The 23,503-nt window shown below is 38.7% G+C and overlaps 1 protein-coding gene across 1 annotated transcript in view; it reads left to right on the top strand.

Moving 5' to 3' along the window:
- The window catches only part of LEKR1 (leucine, glutamate and lysine rich 1), a 174,620-nt gene extending 156,032 nt beyond the window's left edge, over window positions 1-18,588 (top strand). Inside the window, exon 13 of the mRNA XM_081077368.1 lies at window positions 17,985-18,588. Coding sequence (XP_080933494.1) covers window positions 17,985-18,398 — 414 coding nt within the window. The 3' untranslated portion in view covers window positions 18,399-18,588. The remainder of the gene's footprint in view (window positions 1-17,984) is intronic.
- The last annotated feature ends 4,915 nt before the right edge of the window (window positions 18,589-23,503 follow it).

Raw genomic sequence — 23,503 nt, 5'->3', positions numbered from 1 at the left:
ACTGACAACTGCCATTCCCTGCTCTCAAAGAGAAATTTAAAGTCTTATACGAGTAATTAAGTTGACATCAAGAGGAAAGAATGACCTAAACAGAAACTTCATATAAAAAGCATAGACTAAAAGCTAAAAAATTGGTCTTGAGGGCTTATATTACTTTTTCATTGTTGCACAATAAGTTATCCTCAAATTCAGTGAATTCAAACAACAAATATTTATGATCTCATAATTTCTGGGGGTCAGGGAACTGAATGTGACATAGCTGGGTACCTCAGGCTTAAAGCCTCTCATGAGGTTGGTGTCAGGTTGTCAGGGGCTGCAGACTCATCCAAAGGCTCAACTGGGGTAGGATTGGCTTCCAGGCTCACTCTGTGGTTACTAGCAGGATTTATTTCCTCACAGACCCTTTGGCTAAGAGCCTCAACACCCTGCTGGCTATTCGTCAGAGGTCTTCACCAGTTCCATACAACGTAGACCTCTCCATAGAACAGCTTACCATATAGCAGCTGGCTTGCCTCAGAGCAAGCATGTGAACAAGAATGAGAGTGCAAAAGAGGGTGCCCAAGATAGAAGCCGCAGTCTTTTTTGTAACCTAATTTTGGAATTTACATCCCATTGCTCCTGCTGTATTCTACTCATTATAAATGTGTTGATAAGTCCAGCCCATAGTCAAAGCAAAGGGATTGCAAAAGAGTGTCAATAGCAGGCGGGTAGGGATAAAGGGGCCAATCTGAGGGCCTCTGGAAGTGATTTTGGCAAGAGAAACTAGAGGAAAAGTGAAGAGTGAATATCTTTTTCAAAAAAGAGCTACATTTGGAGCTTTTCCTGCTCATTAGTTGTAAAAGGAAGCCACTTAGAGAAGAAGTTTTATTTTTTTTTTTAATGTGGACTTTCGAAAGATACAAGACACAGATGATATATAAATGATTATGGATCATTTCTGGGGGATTGAAGGGGATCATTCCACAGGAAAAGTTGCCTAAGGACATGCCAGGGGGCAGATTTCCTTCTGCTGGGGTAGGGGGAGGAAGGGTAAGCTAGATTTTCCATTGAAAATTAAATAATTACAGCTGAACTGTAAGAGTAAGTTATTAAGGCTGCTTCTCTGGTTAAGCATGCCAAAGTCCAGAAATTCTTATAAAAATAGGAAAATGAGCCAATAAAAGTGATAGGAGTTATGAGCCGGAAAGAATAGACGTTGCAGCATGTTAAGTGAAAAGCACTACTATTCTGACTAGGCATTCCAGACACTTGAAATTTCTCAGGTTCTGGAGAAAGAAAGCCACATTTAAGTAGAGAACAAATTCCCGTTAGAATGAAGATAAATTAAAGGTCTAATAAGGAAGCTAATTAAGGAAAGGAAAGCCCTGCTCTTGTTCAAGAGGCCAGAGAATGGGTGGACTTTGTTTTTCTTTGTATGAAGAAAGTTCTCAAGGATAGAAGGAAAGCCATAGCCTCCAAAGGGCAAAATAGACATTCCTGCATGGAGCAGGGATTATTGGAGAGCAGCCCCAGAAACAAGGGTCAAGAAGGTGAAGCAACAAAAGGCGCAGGTCAATAAGAAGAGAAAATGGAAAATAAAACTGTCTGGGAAATGTAAATGTGAAAAGGGGGCCTCTGAAAATTCTTTCTAGGGAGCACACACACATAAAAAAATTGGATCATCAAAAAAAAAGAGGGAATCCAGAAAAGAAGCATAATATGTTAGAGAATAGGATGTAATCATTTAAGACTAGGTTAAAATAGATCACATGCTTTTTGCTGCCATTTTCCTTCCTACTATTTCCATGTGAGTCTTATCAAGACAGCGTGGCCCCACTGTCATGGCATTGTTGTGATCCAGAAAAAGGATGTGGTGAATTAAAAACAACAATAACAACAAAAAACAGTTCATGTACAACTACCAAAGGAAAACCAGTACAAAGGATTCAATATTGTTGTTGTCTTAAGACTATAGGTAAAGAAAACAAAGGGGAAGAAGTTTTCAATTGTGCCAGTTCCTGCAGTTATCTAATGAAGATGAAAGATATTCAAAAATAGAAAAGAATGCTTTTGTTAAACATGGAGAATTGAATACATATGTTTATCTCTGCTTCATCCCAAAATACCACTAAGATGACAGTAAGTTGATAAAAAGGAAAAGAAAACAAGAAAGAAATAAGGAAAAGAAAACAAGAAAGAGTTGACACTAGGTGAAAAAGATGTCAACTAAATTTGAAAAATGGAAAGCAGGGTATACCCTGCTTGTTGTGAGAGGTAATTAGCAGACTATAGAAACATTGAAACCTAATGCCTATTGGACAGCGGGGGAGTGGAGTGGAATCCTAAAAGGAGAAAACCTAATTATTTGCCATGACATTGGAAAAGCTCAGGAATTGGAGACACCAGATACCTCTGAAAGAGGGAGAGCAGAGTGGGTCTGAAAACAGGACTGTTCGAATGATTATAAAAGGAGCAGATGGATGCTCACATGCCCCCCTAAACCCCAAGCTGCCCTGACCCACATGCTAGTAGGTACCAAAGGTTTACACTCTAGAAAACCTGAATGTGAGAGGCTTTGGACCAGAGAATACACAGCAGCAGAGTATGGGATAAGGCTAGAGTGAAAATGTATATATTAAAGGATATGACCTCCCAGCCTACTTCACCAACTCACTTCCCGGAACACAGCCAACAAGGCTAATATATCTCTAGCCAGGAAATTGGAAGAGTTCTCTGTGGAGAAATGAGCTTGCTCAAAAGAAAAGACCTATGAATACTGACAATTGGGGTCTCCCAATGAAATGGCTATATCCTTGTCCATTCTACCCACTGAGAAGTATGCTAGTCAATAAGCTCTTACCTAGGCACACAGAACTTCCACCAACTTTTTGGACACTCATTTTTAAACTCAAAAAACCAAGGATCACCAAACATTTGAAGAACACCTCTAATATAACAGACAGAAACCAGGAGCAAACAAGTAAGAAAAAAAGAATTTATGAGAAACAGATACAAAACAATGCGGGAAGCAAAAGTGAACATCAAAAAAGAGCATAATTAATATCCCTAGAGAGGAGAGAGAAGATATCGCATCCATGAAACATGAATAGGAAGCTATGAAAAAAGAACAAGTATTAAAATATAAGAACTGAAGTATAAAATTTTAATATTTGGGTTAGATGATAAAGATGAAGAAATCTCCCAGAAAGTAGAAGAAAAAGCAAAAAGATGGAGAGAAGAAAAGAAAATTAGAGGATCAAGTCAGGATATCTAATACCCTACTAATAGGCATTCATGAAAGAGAGAATGGCAAAATTTAAGAGGGCACCAAATAAGTCTGTAATCAAGATTTTTAAAAAATATATTTTAATGCAGTATTTAATAAAATTCCAAATTAGTACAAAAAATCCAAATTAAAAAAAAAAATCAGATCTGCAGCTGTGGGGACGCAGACCGCATCTACGGCCGTGGAAACGTGGTCCGCATCTGCGGTGGTGGAAACCCGGTCTGCACCTGTGGCTATGGGGACACGGCCCGCACCTTCAGCTGTGGAGATGCGGCCCACATCTGCGGCTGTGGAAATGCAGCCGGCATCTGCAGCTGCAGAGACACAGGGGATCCGAGGACGGAACAGAGAACACAAAAGTCAGGAGGTGGGATTTTTCCCTGCGTCCCACAGCTGATCTCTCCCACCGAGGGGGCAGCATATCCAGCATTTGAGGCAATAACCTCAGTAAGACCTCCATTTGGGCCCTAGGCTGGACAAAGGACACAAACTCCATACCTGGGCCCCTCGCCCCGCTTCCAATCCTACCCCCGCCCTTCCAGAGACTTAAACTGACCCCTGAACTGAAGAGTAGTGTCAGATTACAGAGAGCCTTAGTGCTCAGGCTCTGGGAAGACTGGCAGGCAGCTCTGACCCAGGGAAAAGGCTGGGAAGAGTGTGATTTTTGCTGGGCTACAAGAGAAGAGACTCCTCCACCCCCAGCCACCACCTTTTCTGGCCTGCGGGAAGAGTGTGACACGGCTGGGCTGGGAGATAGAAGACCCTTCCATCCCCAGCCCCCACCCTTTCTGGCCTGCCTAGGGCAGGGCAATTACAACTGCAGAGGCACTCCCAGGGATCAGCAGTAAGCGGCAGACGCAGCTCCTGGCTTTCAGCAGCTCAGAAATCTCCCACCCGCCACACACACACACACACACACACACACACACACACACACTCTCACACACAGAAGAAGTGCCCTAAGACTCAGCAGAACTGGACACAGGGCTGGTGGTGCCACTCTCAGTGTGCATATGTGCAGACAAGGGCAGAAACTGCACTAACTTTGTAAAAACTACCATCCAGCCCCCTCAGCCCCACGCATCTAAATCTGCAGTCCCAACATCACTCTGGGCACCAGGTGACCAGCTCTGCCTGCACAGTACGCAGGGGACTCTTTGGTACAGCAGAGGACAACCTGGAGATTACTTGGTGGGCTTAAGCCAAGACTGGCACTGTTTTTTGTTTTGTTTTGTTTTGTTTTGTTTTGTTTTGTTTTGTTTTGTCTTTACATCTTTGATATCTTTGCCTGTGTTGAGTGGGGGTTGTCGGTTGTTTTTACATGTGAATGTATTTGATTTTTTCTTTGTTGTTGTTGTTGTGCTTGGTGATTTGCTTTGTTCTGAAATTGCCCTACCAGGGCCCAGCTTAAGAGGTACAAGATTAAACATATCCAGAGGCCAACTCCGGACCAAACTACTGGGTTTGACCTACAAGTCACACACCCAGAGGGAATTCTCTACAGACACAAGAGCCCATAGAGGCCAAACCAAATTTAAGCGGTCAACCCTCACGCAGCAGAACACCCGGCGGTGGGCAGAGCCAAGTCTCACAACTAGTCAGCCTAGGAGTTAACCCCACCTACACACAAGTGAAAAGCAATTAAAGATCTTCTTTAACAGGACAATATACACAACACAAGAGTCACCTTTGGAGCACACGCAGAAGAACGAAGTAGTGTAAGTCACATATAAAGGACACATACTACATAAGATAACCCAGCAAGAACTAAGAACTCTAGGGGATCTACCTAATACATCAAAGCAAACACAGAGAGTCAGCCAGAATGGGAAACAAAGAAACATGTCCCAAACAAAAGAACAGAAGAAACCTCCAGAAGTGGTAACAAATGAAACAGAGGTAACCAACGTATCAGAGACAGAATTCAGAACACTGATGATAAGAATGTTTAAGGAGCTTAGAGACGACATAAAGAAGGATGTAGAAATCATAACGAACAACTAGTTAGAACTAAAGAACACAATTACCGAAATAAAGAACTCACTTGAAGGAATTAACAGCAGGTTAGATGAAGCAGAGGATCGAATCAGTGACTTAGAAGACAAGTTAGCAGAGATCACCCAAACAGAAGAACAGAAAGAAAAAAGAATAAAAAACAATGAAGATGGTTTAAGAGACCTCTGGGATAACATCAAGCACAACAACATGCACATCATAGGAATACCAGAAGGTGAAGAGAGGAAGCAAGGGATTGAGAACATATTTGAAGTAATAATGTCTGAAAACTTCCCTAACCTGATGAAGGAAACCAACATACAAGCCCAGGAAGTGCAGAGAGTTCCAACCAGGATAAACCCAAACAGGTCCACACCAAGACACATTATAGTTAAAATGGCAAAGCTTAAAGACAAAGAGAGAATCCTAAAAGCAGCAAGAGAAAGACAGGTTACATACAAGGGAACTCCCATAAGGCTATCAAATGACTTTTCTACAGAAACATTGAAGGCCAGGAGGGAGTGGCAGGAGATACTCAAAGTGATGGAACATCACTAATCAACAGTTTACCTTCACACTTAAGGGATCTGGAAAAAGAACAGCAAAATAAGCCCAAAGGGAGCACAAGGAAGGAGATAATAAAGATCAGAGTGGAAATAAATGAAATAGAAACCAGGAAAACAATACAAAAGATCAATGAATCCAAGAATTGGTTCTTAGAGAAGATAAACAAAATGGACAAACCTTTAGCCAGACTCATTAAAGAAAAGAGAGGATGCAAATTAATAAAATCAGAAATGAAAGAGGAGAAATGACAGCAGACAATGCAGAAATACAAAAAATTTTAAGAAATTACTATGAGCAGCTATATGCCAACAAATTTGACAATCTGGAAGAAATGGACAATTTTCTAGAGGCATACAACCTTCCAAGGCTAACTCAAGAAGAAACAGAAAACCTGAATAGACTGATTACCACAAGGGAAATTGAATCAGTAATCAACAATCTCCCAACAAACAAAAACCCTGGACCAGATGGCTTTATAGGTGAATTTTACAAAACATTCAAAAAAGAATTATAACCTATTCTCCTCAAGCTCTTCCAAAAAATCCAGAAGGAGGGAAGACTCCCAAACACTTTTAACGAAGCCACTATCACCCTGATCCCAAAATCAGACAAAGACACCACAAAAAAAGAAAACTACAGGCCGATATCTCTAATGAACATAGATGCAAAAATCCTCAACAAAATATGAGTGAACAGAATTCAGCAATACATTAAAAAGATCATACACCATGATCAAGTGGAATTCATCCCTTATATGCAAGGGTGGTTCAACATCCGCAAATCAATTAATGTGATACACCACATTAACAAAATGAAAAATAAAAATCACATGATCATATCAATAGATGCAGAAAAAGCATTTGATAAAATCAGCCTTCACTCTTTTCTTAATCCTTAAGAAAGTGGGAATAGAGGGATCATATCTCAACATAGTAAAGGCCATATATGATAAACCCACAGCTAACATCATACTCAATGGGGAAAAGCTAAAACCATTCCCCCTAAGATCAGGAATAAGGCAAGGTTGTCCACTTTCTCCACTTCTATTCAACATAGTGCTGGAAGTTCTAGCCACAGCAATCAGACAAGAAAAAGAAATAAAAGGCATCCAAATTGGTAAGGAGAAAATAAAATTATCATTATATGCAGATGATATGATACTATATATAGAGAACCCTAAAGACTCCACCAAGAAACTATTAGACCTGATAGATGAATTTAGTAAAGCAGCAGGATACAAAAGTAATATTCAGAAATCAGTTGCATTTGTATATACCAACAATAAAACATCAGGAGAAATTTAAAAAGCAATCCCATTTACAATTACTCCAAAGACTATAAAATACCTGGGAATAAATTTAACCAAAGAAGTAAAAGATCTGTACTCAGAAAATTATAAGAAACTGAAGAAAGAAATGAAAGAAGATACAAATAGATGGAAACACATATAATGTTCGTGGATAGGAAGAATTAATATAGTTACAATGTCCATACTGCCTAAGGCAATATACATATTCAACGCAATTCCTATCAAACTACCAATGACGTTTTTCACAGAAATAGAACATATAATCCTAAAATTTATATGGGACCACAAAAGACCCCGGATAGCCTCAGCAACCTTGAGAAATAAGAACAAAGTGGGAGATATAACAATACCTGACATCAAATTATACTACAAGGCTACAGTAATCAAAACAGCATGGTACTGACATAAAAACAGACACATAGATCAATGGAATAGAATAGAGTCCAGAAATAAATCCATGCCTATGTGGCCATTTAATCTATGACAATGGAAGCAAGAATTTACGGTGGGGTAAAGACAGTCTATTCAATAAATGGTGCTGGAAAACCTGGACAGACACACGCAAAAAAATGAAGCTGGACCACCTCCTTACACCATATACAAAAATAAATTCAAAATGGCTTAAAGACTTAAATGTAAGATCTGAAACCATAAAATATCTAGAAGAAAATATAGGAAGAAACTTCACAGAGTAAGATTTTTACTGATATATCCCCTCGCTCGAGGGAAGTAAAAGAAAAAATAAACATGTGGGATTACATCAAACTAAAAAGTTTTTTCACAGCAAAGGAAACCATCAATAAAACAAAAAGGGATCCTACTGAATGGAAAAAGATATTTGCCAATGATATATCTGATAAGGGGTTAATGTCACAAATTTATAAAAAAACTCACTCAACTCAACTCCAAAAAAACAAACAACCCAATTTAAAAATGGGCAGAAGACATGAAGAGACATTTTTCTAAAAAGGACATACAGATGGCAAACAGACATATGAAGAAATGTTCAACCTCATCAGAGAAATGCAAATAAAAACCACAATGAGATACCACCTCACCCCAGTCAAAATGGCTATCATCAATAAATCAACAAACAACAAGTGCTGGCACGGATGTGGAGAAAAGGGAACGCTTGTGCACTGTTGGTGGGATTGCAGATTGGTGCAGCCACTATGGAAAACAGCATGGAGGTATCTCAAAAATCTGAAAGTGGAACTACCTTATGATCCAGCAATTCCACTCCTAGATATCTATCCGGAGAAATCCAAAACTCCAATTCAAAAATCTTTATGCACTCCTATGTTTATTGCAGCACTATACACAATAGCCAAGACATGGAAACAACTGAAATGCCCATCGGTAGATGACTGGATTAAGAAACCGTGGTACATTTATACAATGGAGTATTACGCAGCCATAAAGAAGAAAGAAATCTTACCATATGCAACAACATGGATGGACCTAGAGAACATTATGTTAAGTGAAATAAGTCAGACAGAGAAAGACAAATACCATATGATCTCACTTATATGCGGAATCTAAAGAAAAGAATAAGTGAATGAACTAATCAGAAACAGTTTCGGAGACAAAGAGGAAAAACTGAGGGTTGCTAGATGGGCGGGGGGCTGGGGATAAGGGGGAAGGTGAGGGGATTAGAAAACAGTCGGTAACCACAAGATGGCCACGGGGTTTTGAAAATTAATTTGGGGAACGTAATCAGTAATGTTGTAAAGATTTTGTAGGGTATCCGATGGACACATGTCCCATTTGGGAGACCACCTCAGGGATGATGTAGATGCCTGATCACTGCACTGTACACCTGAAGCTGAACAATAATGAATGCAAACTATAATTATGTGTGTGTGTGTGTGTGTGTGTGTGTGTGTGTATGTATATACTTACAAGAAGCCGAGTACAGCATTAGGAATAGAGACAGTGGAAATGTAATGGCTCGGTGCGATGTCAGAGGGATAGTGGATGGGGAAGGGGGGTTCACACAGTGTGAGGGACATAAATGATAAACGTCTAAGTATTACTTTGTCTTATGCACCTGAAACTAATAAAAAAAGGAAGGAAGGAAGGAAGGAAGGAAGGAAGGAAGGAAGGAAGGAAGGAAGGAAGGAAGGAAGGAAGGAAGGAAGGAAGGAAGGAAGGAAGGAAGGAAGGAAGAAAGAAAGAAAGAAAGAAAGAAAGAAAGAAAGAAAGAAAGAAAGAAAGAAAGAAAGAAAGAAAGAAAGAGAGAGAGAATGGAGAAAATGGAAGGGATGAAACTATCCAGGGACCAGTTCAAGAATATTTCCAAGTACTGAGGGTACATGCTAGTCTATATTGAAAGGGCCCACCCAGCATAATGGATGGCAAAGCAAACACAACAAAGCACTTCATCATGAAATGTCAATACCTTAAAGATAAACATAAGTGTTAAAAAGCTTCCAAAAAATAAAAGAGGATCACTTAAAAAGGGTCAGGAATCAAAATTGTTTTAGAATTCTTAACAGCAACAGTAGAAACTAGAAGACAGTGGCTTCCAAATTCTGAAGGAAAATTATTTCCAACCTAGAATTCTATATTGTGCCCAATGATTAATCAAGTGCAAGTGTCAAATAAGGATATCGTCAGACATTAGAGTTCTCAAAAATGATACTTCCCTTGAAGTCTTACTCAGGAAACTGTTAGAGGATATATGATACTACAATGAGGGAGTAAACTAAGAAAAGAGAAGAGACAGGAATCAGGAAATGAGAGTTCCAGCACAGGAGAGAGGTGGACAGAATCCCCAAGGTGACAGTAGGAAGAAATCAAAGATAACAGCAGTGCAACTGATTTAGAGAAAAACCAGGCTAGGTTCAGCAGAACGGAGGGTTTTTAAAAGTATGTCTCCAAGAACAAAGAGAAGCTAAGAGATTACAAGGAGTGCTTGAACATATTGAGAGTATATTCAGACTCTGTAAGTAGGTTTGGTGAAAAATTAATAACACCTAAAATCTAAGGAGATAAATAATGAAACAATGATTAATTCCGGAAGGAAGCTGAGCAAAAAAGGAAATGTAATCATAGTACACTACATGGCTCAGTTGTGCATAATATTTATGTACTATAATCATATAAAGCAGAATATGATTTAATTAAAGACTGGAATAGAAATATAATGGGGGAGGAGAAACATCTCTTGAAGGGGGAGGAGACACATCTGTTGGGAGTTGGATAGGAAGCTAAATCATCGTCTTCCATTCTATGAAGTCAGTAGGCAATGACTTCAAAATTAAAATGGATAGCTATGTCGTGATTTACGAATATGGTAAAAAATATCAGAAGAGACAGCTTAAAAACCTGAATATGGTTGTTTCTGGGAGACAGGACTTGGAAGTATGGAGAAGTGCTTTTTTATTGTAATTTGATAATATTGTTTTAATTTTTAACTATGTATAATATATTACTTTAATTTAAAAAATAATTTAAAATAACAGGGAAGAGTAAATTATAAAAAGGACTTGATAGAGATGGTAGCAAAGGGAAGGATAGAGGACAAGTTTATAGAAGAACCTTGATGTCTGTTTTAAGCTTATGAGAAATACAAGAATTCAAACAAAGGAGATTCTAGCTTAAAATTTAATAACAGATGCCTGACACACTTCTATTTATTCTATTTATTCTTTTATTCTGGATAAAAGGAGAGCTCCTCCATGAGCCCACAAAATCCCAGAGACAAGCTTAGGTATCATCTATGCGCCCACTGCATTTGTTTATGCATTCGTTTAACATGTAAAGAGTTTTTTGGGTGTTTTTTTTAAATAGATGCTAAGAAGAAAAATAACGCAGGGTAAAGGGATACTTTCTGAAGGACAGGTGCTGCATCAGATGAGTTGGCCAGAGGACTCTCTGAGGAGGTAATATTCAAGCAGGACTGGACTGAGAAAAAGAACATTCCAAGCAGAAGGAGTAGGAAGAGCAGAGGCGCCGTGGCAGAGAGCACCCTGGGAACTTTGGAGAAAGCACAAGGAAGTGAGCAAACATTACTGGAGCTCAGCGACCAAGGATGACAGCGGTAGGAAGCCAGGTTGGAGGGACCAATTCATGAGGAGTTTTAATAAGCTGCAGTATGGCCTTTGGATTGTTTTCTAAGGGTGACAGAAAGCCAACTGGGAATTTTGAACAAGGGAGTGACATGATCTAACTTATTTTAGAAAATAACTCTGCTGTGTGGAAAGTGGGTTGAAGGGGGCCAAAAATGAAGGCAGAGAGACCTGTTACAACACTCTGGAAAAAGTCTAGAAAAACACTGATAGGCATAGCGGTGAAGAAGGTTAGAAGTGGCCAGATTCAGGATATATTTTCAAAGTAGAGACAACAGAAATTGCTGATGGGTTGAATGACGTGAAAACATATGAGAGGTCACGGATAACTCCAAAGTTTGGAATCTCAGCAACTGGGTGAGTGACAGTGTCATTTACTGAGAAGGAAACACTGGTAAAGGAATACACATGGAGAGGAATATCAAGAATTTGACTCGGGACATGTTAATGTTAACATGTCTATTAGATATCAAAAATTAGGTGTTGACTGGAGCCGTCTGTTCAGGGGCAAGGCAGAGTAGAGATACTGATTTTGGAGACATCCACATGTAGCTGATATTTAAGCCTTGGGACTGAAGGAGATCATGCAGGGAATGAGGTAGTAGAGAAGGGAGTTGAGAACAGGCATCCAACTTTTAGAGGGTGGGAGGAGGAGGAGAATCCAGCAATGGTGACAGAAGGAACATCCATCTAGTGAGGTAGGAGGAAAAGTGGAAGAGAATACTAGCAAGGACTCTAAGGAAAAAAAGTATTTAAAAAGGGAGCATGGAACTTCTGCAGGGCCACAAGCCCCTGTACAAAAACTGTGGTTTCACATAGGTTTTGGAATTCAGATCATATTGAATTTTAGACAGTTAGTGAAGTACATATGCCCCTAGACATCTAGGGCAGCCCCTCCCGTGCAGTGACATTAGTATTTCTGGGTAAAACACAGGAAGGGCTCCACTGAGTGAAATAAATAGATTATCAATCCAGTCAGATTTTAGTACCAAATGTTAGGAGTTACACTGATTTTTCTTTTCGGAGCTTTTTGGATATCAAAATTGTGGCTCATGGATCATAAATGAATATTTGCTTTCTTTACAACAGCTGTTTTTGTTGGTTCACCTGACCATCTCTTGGCATCTTGGATCTGTTCTTGTTTAAAAATTAAGGAAGGAGAGTACCTATGTTTCTCTATAGCATTACAGACACAGAGAGATGATAGGAAAAAGTGAAGGAAGAATTCTCCCCAACTTATGTACAGTGGGTACCACTGTGGGGTACACTTTTCTTATACGCTTTTCTAAATTTGGGGGATTGTAGATGACTTTAAAACTGTTTGATGTTTTTGAATACTTTCCCAATGTAAAAATCAATATAAAAAAAAGAGAAGGAAAACCTATTCATTAGGGAAAGCTTACTAATAAATCTGGCAAAGTTAGATTTATGTAAACTCTAAGATTAAATTTTAGGAATACGTACATGGCAATTACAAACACAAATAGCTTTTTTGCACAAAGGATTTGCTTAGTTTTAGGATATGTTTAGGATATTTGTATGTTTAATTGATGCATTTAAGATATGCATTTACAGTATTTGTATGTTTACTTGCTATAGAGACAATGGCACACATTTCTCTGTTAATTCCATTTATGAGAAACCAGTGTAGCACTTAGTACATTATGAACAAGTGGTTCTCAACTTTGGGACCAAATAAATTTAGAACATCTGAGTCTCTTCCAAACAGTAAAGGGGCAAATGGAGGTTATCTAACCTCTGGCTCTACAGGGCGCAGGGGAGGATCAGGTCAGCCTTCAGGGGGCAGGGGCTATTTCTGGCCTCCAGGTAGCAGGGAGGATGGTCGAGCTGACAACCTGAGAACCTTAGCCTTGGGGCATGAGGCAGGGGCCGCTCAGACTGAGTCTCCGGTCCTGCTGAGGGAACCCAGGCAAGACTGTCTTTCATATGTTGGAGACAGTCAGTCCCGATGCAGAGTATAGATGCCAGTAAATTGACAGGTAGAGAAAACATAGGGAGAAATTGTTTTTGTAGTATTTAATTAAATACTAATTAAACCTTAATTCTAGTTAGCTTATTGACTTAACAAAGTAAATCCTGATCCTTTTGTCTTCATGGGTTCTTCCTCCCCATTCTGAAAAGGCAGATCAGTCCAAGGGTTATTACCCTCTGTTTCTACTTCTGTTTTGACATTGTCTACCATACTTGTTTTACCATGGCCATCATGTTTGCAAACATAGCAGTACAATTTAAAGAACAGCTTGCTTGATATCCATCTTACTTCTTCCCTGGAAATCTACTCAGATTCTCATTCCTGCCTTACCAAAGGGCCATTTCCACTATTTTTCTGCACTGCTTTGGGCTGATCAGATTAGTTGAAGAGAAGCCTTAAATGGAAGTTTGGGCACATCCTTTGCTAACTCCCACTCATCATTCTGGTTGCCACACCTTTTCCACAATTTCCTTTCACCTCAGCGCCCCACACCCAGCTGGCTGGCCATCCACTCACCCTGGGATATATCTAGTTTGGGTTGGTGGAAACTGTAAGCTGATCATTCCATGACTGGTGCAGACCCCACTGCGTGTAAAACAGGAACAAAGCCACCCATCTGTGCTTATTCTTCACTGAGGACTTGCTTTCCTGGCATATTCCCCCCAAATGATGCCAAATATAGCTGATTTCCATCACAAATAGGATTCTCACCTTCAAAATGATCAAATTACTCAGCAAAGGCTTTTCTTGCTTCTTCCACTGTTGAAAGTAATCCAGCTGTCTCTAAGGATAAAAATGAAAACATAAAAATAAACAACTCTTACATTGCAAAGAGTGGAGGAAATTGGCCATTTTTAATATTAAAAATTTCAAACAGATGGTGAGATAATTTGTATTTTTATATTGACATTTACTTACCCATTGGAAGTAAATTAAGCCATGTTTTAAGCCCAAAATGGCCTTCCATCTGAAAATACTGTAGACATATCTATAGGTAATGCTCTTCACCCATCGGCACAGCTTAAGGATCCAGAAACATTGGTTCTCCCTCCCCCAGACCAACCTAACCAAGGGCCACCCACTCAGGATAAGAACCTTCTTTATGAAAACTTTGGCCTCCTACTATCTCTTCCTCCCATCTTGCCCCACTCAGGGCCATTTTCCATACAGCTGGCAAAGAGATCGTCCTTTAAAGCAAATTTGACCATGCAAGCCCCCTGCTTGAAGTCAACCTTTCAGTGACTACATATGGCACTCCAAATTAAGTTAAAACTCTAGTGTTAGCATGTTACGAAAGTTGTCCTTGTTCTGACCTTGCTCACTCCTCCCCCTACCTCAGTCCTGGTCTCTTCTCCCCTTGTGCACTCTGTACTTGAGTCATTCTAAGTCATATGTCACCCCAAGATGTGCCTCTCCATCTCTCACTGCCAGGTGTTTGCACTCAGTGCCCACTCAGCCTGGAAAACCCACCGCCCTTTCTTCACCTGGCTCATGCCTCCCTCTTCATCTTGACTGACGTTAGTTGCAATGCACTGATTCTATTTTACCATGCTAAAACATAGCCAGAGGTAATTTTGCCTGAAACACTTAGAATGCTCTGGCTTCACTGATTATTCTCATGTCTGCCCATGATTTTCAATCTTACTGAACATATTCCATTTTACGCATTTTCCTATATTGTTTAATGAAAACATATTAAAATTCTGCAACAACACAAACTTCCAAAAAGACAACTCAAAAAGACAAACATTTTGCCTAAATTGCTGAAAGTAATCTAATCACGAGTGAGTGATTTTTTCCCACATATGGTGGAATTTTCCACTACTGTGTCTTACTGACTCTGGCCATATCCACGTGTACTCTTGTCCTGCCCTGTCATACACACTCCCCACCTGAAATAGCAATGCCCTAACTTAATGTGTTCTATTTCCCTTTTTTTTCTCCATGATTGAATAAATGATAATATATAAACTGCTTGTTATACAAAACAATTATAATCTCAATTTTACAGGAGGAGATAATGGTGTCAGAGGATATGCAGATATTATAGGATTCACCTGAGATTTCATAGTGTTTGTGGAACAGACAAAAATAGAAGTCCTAACTTTGGATCCTGCTTCCTTCAGTCGGAGATCCTCCTGGTTTGGGTAAAAATAGAAAAAGGAGAATCCATCCTTTTTCTGGATGAAATAGCCTTGAAGAAGGATGAGTTCCAGAGCAGTGGTCCCCAGCCTGAGATGGTCAGCAGCCCTTCCAAGTTCGTCTGGAGTTGGTGGGCACTTTGCTTCCATTATACTTGTCATGAGGACATCTTTGGGTTCATTCTACCTTTTCATTTCCTTTTTTAGGGGAGTGTTACTTGCCTGAAATAGCTTTTAAGTGACTTGCTTTATGGATATTTTCTGTAGAGCACTACTCATTTCCTTTGAGACTTGGATTTAATTTTAGTAAATGGATTGGATTTTATTTTTCTTTTAATGAGAGCTCTTGTCATCACATCACCCATTATTTTATCCCTCCATATTGGTGCACGTATTATTCATGTCACCAATTTGTTGCGCTCATTGTTAACCTCTATCCATTTTTTTTCCTTTTGTATATTCAAACAAAATTAACCGTTTCTCATAGCTTTCTTAATCAAGGGAATTTTTATAGTGAGTTATTGAAAGCCTATTAAATCTCATCACTTTAACATATTTTGGCAGCTTACTCTACTAGTAGATAGGATTTAGATTAAATTTAGAAAACTTGGGCAAAAAACAAATGAAATACCTTACTGTTTTTTATTGCTTCGGTGTCCTGGAACAAAATGGTCCCTGCATGCTTGATCTAATTAATTAGACAGTCATTTCGGCATAGGCAGCTTGGAACAGGTCTCTAGAAGCAGGCAGGGCCCCACAGCTTTAGAGCTGGGTTACTCTCAGTTAGTTACATAATCAGCCTGAGATTCAGTGTCTTTCTTTGTCAAATATAGTTGTTGGGTGCAGGAAATAAGATGGCACCTAATGTAACACCTTTTTAATCTTCTTCTCTAACCCTCCTGCCCTTGCCTTTTCAACAAGTATTTCAGGTAGAGTTAATGAGAACCAGATGATAAAACCAGGAATCCTTGGTCTCCTGTTTTTAGAAAGAGAGAGAGAGAGAGAGAGAGAGAGAGAGAGAGAGACGAAGGAAGGAAGAAGGAAGGAAGGAAGGAAGGAAGGAAGGAAGGAAGGAAGGAAGGAAGGAAGGAAGGAAGGAAGGAAAGAAGGAAGGAAATAACTAGAAGCAAGTAATTAACCAAGATTTTTAAAAAAGATGTGGATATATGGATCATGTCTGTATGTTTATAATACATGTAAATGATGTTTGTGTGACCCAGACACACCTCTGATTTCATAGAAAATTATTGTGTAACTGTTAATCTGGAATTGCTCCACATTCTTGAATATTAATTACCAAATTTGGAGTTGAATGAAGTTCTGACCATAATCACAAGAAACTCAAATACAGGAAGATGCTATTTTCCCTGATGCTTTGTTATTTCGTTCCACTGACAGCAGATTAGTCACTGAACCCTTAGGAGAATGCTTTCCACTGAGAGTCAGACTTGGGAATGTCTTGGCTGTTTTTACAAACAAGCTAACCTGATGGAAGTTTGTTTTCAGTGGAAGGATTCTATACCACAGTCATTTTAATTGTGTTTACTTATTTGGATACCACTTTGAATTGTTACGTTTCAGACTCTTTTTTTTTGACAACCTGCAGACGTGAATGGCAGGACATTAGGCAGATCCAAGACCTAATTCTGACCATAGGCCTTAAAGTAATTTTGATGAATTCCATAGATGAAAGATGGGTAACTCTTCAGCTAGAAATGCAGAGGCTCAGAATTTGAAGGGGCCTTAATAATCTGTAGTCCAGTCATACATTTGAAGCTTACATTTTCTCCAACACGTCCCAGTCAAGTGAAATTCCTCTTTTCAGGGTATTCCCCTGACAGCTCTGGTTATTGCAAAGTTCTTCCTTGACTTAAACCCCATAGCTTCCACCCTTGGCTCCAAATTCTATTAGGGACAAGAAAAGCAACTCTGCTCAAACTTATGAGGCTGCAAACTTCTTGAGGGCGGGACCTGTATCCACTACAACTTCTAGTAACTGGATAAATGATTGCCGAATGGAGTTAAAAGCAGGGGCTATTGTTCATTATTTTGATATATATTTTACAGAATATAAAATAATCAGTATATTTGAGTTCCATTGAGAAGGCGTCACACAGAGTAATTGATTTTATTGTTTAAGTGCTATAACTGATACATTTTATTTTTTCAATCTTAAAATTCAAGCAATTTTATCTGTTTGTCTTATGTATTGCAGTTTACCTTTATAATAAAATAACATATTTAACACACTTAATGACACTACAGACAGTGACTATTAGACATCACATGTGCATGACCCAGTGTCTGAAACACAAGCCCAGAGAAGTTGCAACCCCACTGAAGGAGGCGTTCGAAGTTCCGGGTTTTAGCCCCAGCCGCACCGCCATCTGAGTGACCCTGCCTCTTGGTTCCTCTTCTGCAAACTGCAGGAATTGAATCAAATGTTCTCTTCAAGTTCCTTCCAGCTTCACAAATTATTTGCATGTTTGACTTGCGTGTCCCACATGGTAGAGTATCCCAAAGACCAAGAACACAGGCCTTTGATTTCCAGTTCAGTTCTCAGTATGTATTGCTGTTTAAAGCAATATGTACACTGTTTAAAGCAGGGATGCTTCCCTCTCCCTCCTTTTTCTCATTTCAGAACACTTTTCTTCAGGAAACAGTGCGTAGAGAGTGTGAAGAACGCTTTGAACTGACGGAGGCTTTGAGTCAAGCCAGAGAACAGCTCCTGGAGCTCAAGAAGCTCAGTGGAAGTTTCCCATTGTCACCGTGTTCCCTCAACCAGTGCAGCTTAACCACCTCTGCTGCGGCAGTCACTAATCAGAGAGAGAGAAGCCCTGCAAAACTGAACTCTGAAAAGGGAATCAAAATCCCCAGCCTGCATGGAGTGTCCAAACCCACCGCTTCCGCCACCTCGGCTCAGCCCAGGAGGGTCAGCAGCTCAGGTTTGCCCAGTCTCTCCCAGCCTCATCCTCCCAAGGGCCGGATGCCTACAGTAAGTGAGACCAGACAAAGACTGGCTGCCCTTCTGGGGAGGAGACTGAGTCAGCAGTGATTGATGCCGAATCAGGAGCAGCTCCACTCAGTGTGCCTGGTCTTTCCCAGAGTGCTGGCACTCGCTGCCCCTGGGGATGATAAAGATCAAATTCGCATCACAGATTCAGAAGCATGTCAATAGATATTTGTAACAAGAGAATTGGAAACGCTCAGAAATTGTGAAGCCACATTTTCCAAGAGGCCTTTGAAACTGCAACAGATAATGAAGTTGTTGGTATTCCAGGAGGCTAATTTCTATATTTACGTGTTGTATGTATATTTAGATGTGCTCTATGAACATGCACTTTTAGAGATCATAGGTAAAATTGTTCACCCATAGATAGCATCCTTTCTATATATATATATATATATATATATATATATATATATATATATATATATATATATATATATATTGCACTATTACAAGCAGAGATATCCCCACAGAAAATAGACTTTATTGGTTTTGTTGGTATGTTTTCATTTGTTTGTTAAGCTGAATAGGTTAAATGGATGTAATTAGTATTCCAAATAGAAAATGAAAGTCCTCTAATCCTTAATTAGGTAATTTCCAAAATGCTTAGTTCAAATATTCACAGTGTTCGTCATCATTCTCTTTTCACCCTAGAATGTAATTGGTTAATCTAAGTTATTTTTAGGTGAGGTCAGAAGTAATGGTGGGTAACCTTTAGGAAGACAGCCTTTCCTGTGAGGCTGGGGAATCTTCTAGAAAAGGGGACAAGCAACTCTAATTCAAGGAAAAGATGGTTTACTCTTCAAGCTATAGAGATTATTTTAGAAAACAGAAAGCCTGGCCATAAAAATATTACCCAGTAGAGATTTTCTACATTCATTGATTTTTGGTATTCAGAGTTAGGTTTCCATATGAACTTGTATTCTCAAGCCATTGAGAAGAGAACACATTCAAGACAGCCTAGTAGAGGCACATAGCACTAATTTGGGGTTCAAATTTTATCACCCTTGAAAATGGGTCATTGGCTAACATGTTTTCTATTTTCAGAGTGAAAAAATTAAAACCAGAAACTGGGACCACTATTTTAAGTTATCTTAAAGCTCCAGGCTCCTTCTGTTTCTCAAAACACAACTCTTTACCTTATGCCAGTGTTCATCTATCTTTTTCTCTGGTTGATAGAAGTATTTTTCTGGCTTTATATCCTTCATCTGTCTGCATCTAGGACATCTAGGCTTCTTACTCCCAGGTTAGAATGATAGTAAGACATGTGAAATATGGCAGGTAAAACCCTCTGCTATTTGGCTATCATATTGATGAGAGAATCCAAAGGTACTTGGAATCCCTCCCCTGTGCAAAACCAACTAAAATTACAAAGCAAAATCAAGTTTATCTCCAATCTTTCAAAGACTTGGTCTAATTTACCAGTAAATTTTTTTATTTGTTTTAACCTAAAAAAAAAAATATTCCACCTCAGTCCACGGGTTTCCTTCACTAGTTGAAGTGAGCACATCTTGTGTTAAGGCTTAGAATGCTTACTTTTGTTTTACAGAGATCACTGTTTCTTATAATGGCATTTGACAAGAGAACATAACGTCATAGAATGATGTTGCTGGGGTGGATCTTACAGGTCTCCCCAACAATCTCTTTACCAATAAAGAATAGATGCCCAAAGAAGTCTGACCTGTCAGCTGGTTAGTGACAGAGCTAGCACCAGAACCTGTTACCTGACCCCAACCTTCCTATCTCACTTGTCACTCACCAGAGATTCCCCAGCCTCCGTCATAACTTTGGTCAGAAACACCTACACTGTATTTGCCAAATATTTTCTTTAAATGAACTCATTTTTTAAACTTAAATTTATATAAATAGGAAACTCCACCCAAGGAAAAATAAGTGTAAAGTAATGAGGTTGATTTGCTAGTTGTATATTTTTAACACTTTAAAATAAATGTGTATGTATTAAAACACTGTTAGTTGGTATACCCCCTAAAATCATCTCGTATAATGCCTGCAGTAGTCATGCCGCACTCTGGAGACAACTGCCCTAGACCTCAATGTTTTTGATCTGGTGTTTGCACGTTTAAACAATAAGTGTTCATGATACAAGGTAGATGGCAAAAGCTAGTGAAAGCTTTAGCAAAAGCCTAAGAGAATATTTGGGGCAGCAGTCTTTGTTATCTGATTATACATGCTTTTCCACAGTCTTGCAATTGCAGCTCTCTCTTCAGGAACCATAGGGATACATTTTTCCTAAATTATGACCATATTTAAATTTGTAAAGAAAGTCACAGGTAAGCTTTTCTAAAGTGATGTAAAGACTGTCAGTGCAAAACCTGGGTTCTTGGTCTGTTGCTACACTCTTGCTTTTACAGTGAATAATTCTGTAAAAAATCCCTCTGAGAATAGAATCATGAGTAAAGCTGTGTTATATTCCACAGTATTTCAGAGCAGTAATTCCATGGATAAACAGCGACAGTACTGATATTTATTTCAACCTAGACCATTTGAATGGTCCTGAATGGTTGATACAGTCTAACCTTCCGAGGTTGGACAATTAAGTTCGAGAACTTGTTGCAACGATGTTGCTAACCTTTTTCTGATATCAGAGGGATTATTCATTATGAATTTTTACCAACTGGACAAACAGTTAACCAAGTTTACTATTTGGAAGTGCTGAAAAGGCTGCATGAAAATGTTAGACGACCTGAACTTTTCACCAACAATTCATGGCTCTTGCATCACGACAGTGCACCAGCTCACTCGGCACTGTCTGTGAGGGAGTTTTTAGCCAGTAAACAAATAACTGTATTGGAACACCCTCCCTACTCACCTGATCTGGCCTCCAATGACTTTTCTTTACCCAAAGATAAAGGAAATATTGAAAGGAAGACATTTTGATGACATTCAGGATATCAAGGGGAATGCTACGACAGCTCTGATGGCCATTCCAGAAAAAGAGTTCCAAAATTGCTTTGAAGGGTGGACTAAGCACAGGCATAGGTGCATAGCTTCCCAAGGGGAGTACTTCAAAGGTGACCACAGTGATGTTAAGCAATGAGGTATGTAGCACTTTTTCTAGGATGAGGTCGTGAGCTTAATTGTCAGAACTTGTATATCTTTTGAAGAAAGACACTTAAATAAAAGAGAATAACATTAGGGTATGTAACTTGAGGTTAAGAACACATTCATATTTTCCTCTATTTTCTCACTGATGTACAAACTCCTGGCATGAAACCGTGTCAACCATGTTAAGAAAGTAAGTAAATGTTAAGAAATGTAGCAAATGTTACGGCAAAATGAGGCTTTCAAAATCACAGAATGGATATTAAGTTTTAATTTCTCTATACACATACCTTTTCCATGACCTTAGTGGAAGGATTCATCAGTGCCCAAAGAATATCACAGAAACTATTCCTTAGAGAATTATAAACATATTTGTTTCTCTTCTTAAAGTCCTACTGGTGGACCAAGATGGGAGAATTCTTCTCTATCAACATAGATTTCTCAAGCAATTTTTTTAAAGTCTTGAATTAAATTACTATATTTATAGTTAGAGCTACTTACAAGTTATGTTTTCTGGCAATGGCATTGACTGGAAGATACAATCATAATGAAAATTATATAAGATTAAGATAGTTTAATGTTCTATTAGTCTTAATACTTTTTGTAATATTACAGATAAATTATAGCTAATTTCTTTGATTATGGAACAAGTTTTCTCAAGCTTCAGTTTTAAAGTTCTTATGATTATTACAATATTGCACTGAGAGGACAGCCTGGTATCCTAAAAGGGTTAATGCACTGCAGCTGAAAATTCTTAGTTATTGTGTTGTACCTTACTTTGGTATCACTTTGGTATGTTTCCAAGGTTCACAAAACCTATAATGATCATGGATTTTTAAAACGTTTTTACTTTCATGTTTTTAGAAAACAATTAAACACTGTATCTTGCACAGGATACCTTTAATTGTCCCCAAACCATGATAGATAATAAGGGGATAATTCCTAAGGTGGTGTCTGTGGTATCTTAAGGAAGAAATTCCACTTTTACTTTAGAAATATTAACGCTGTGTAGTAATAAATTGTAAAGCCAATGTAATGGTATTAAATCTGTAGAATCTTAAGCATGAATATATCATGTTTGTATATTCTGAATTCACATATAAAATTTTCTTAACAACACAGTAGTTGAATCAGAAACACAATTATTCTATGACAATATTTACCATGATCTTGCAAGTCAAAAGATATCTCTCTTCTTCTGCATTTATACAGCATAGTTCTTTATAGTCACTGAGTAAAAAAAATGTCCTTCCCCCGCCAAAAAAAATATATAAAAGGATACTGCTTCACAGAGATTAAGTAATTTGCCCAAATAAATACTAGGTAAGACTAATAAATATTTTTAAAAACTTCTGCGATTTCTGAGCATCTTTACCTGTGGATTAATACTGAAGCTATATATACATTCACTCATTTTTTCAGCAGATGTGGAAAATGTAAAAAGTACTGTGAGAGCTACAGATAAATTATAGCTGATTTCTTTGATTATGCAACAAGTTTTCTAAAACATACTACAGAAGCCCAAGAATTGCATAGTCGAGGGCAGCAAGTAAGCATATGAAGAAATTATAAGGCACTAGGTATTAAGTAGAGAAGAGAATCAAAAGGAAGGTGTTATATTAAGTTCAGCTTCTTGCTGGAAGAATTGGAATTTACAGTAGGTCTTAAAGAATGGAGTAGGGTTTTATAGAAGTATACCATGTAGCAGAGATGTATAAACAGAATCATGGATATGGGAAGTGTAGAAAATATTTGGTTATGGGAAGTGGTGGGAACCTGGAAAGGGTGGGTTGACCCCATAGTATGAAGGTGTTAAATAAGGGCCCAGTGCAGGATTTTGACTGGAAATGGTATGCACTTTGTTGAGATTTGGAAACATTACTCTGGCAATGTAATTACTCTGGCAGGGAGGTATTGGAATAATTACAGGGTGGGAAGGCTGGCGGTGGAACACCAGTTGGTAGATTAGTACAGTTGTCCAGAAAAGAGTTAATCAAGTTCTGAATAGTGTTGATAGTGGGAATAAACAGGAAGCAGCTGACTCAAATTCTATTCAGTAAAAGGAAAGAATTTGTTCTCTGTTAAAT

Source organism: Rhinolophus hipposideros, assembly GCF_964194185.1.
Source record: "Rhinolophus hipposideros genome assembly, chromosome: 2".
In the NCBI taxonomy this organism is placed as follows: domain Eukaryota; kingdom Metazoa; phylum Chordata; class Mammalia; order Chiroptera; family Rhinolophidae; genus Rhinolophus; species Rhinolophus hipposideros.
This window is presented reverse-complemented; position numbering and strand designations above follow the sequence as displayed.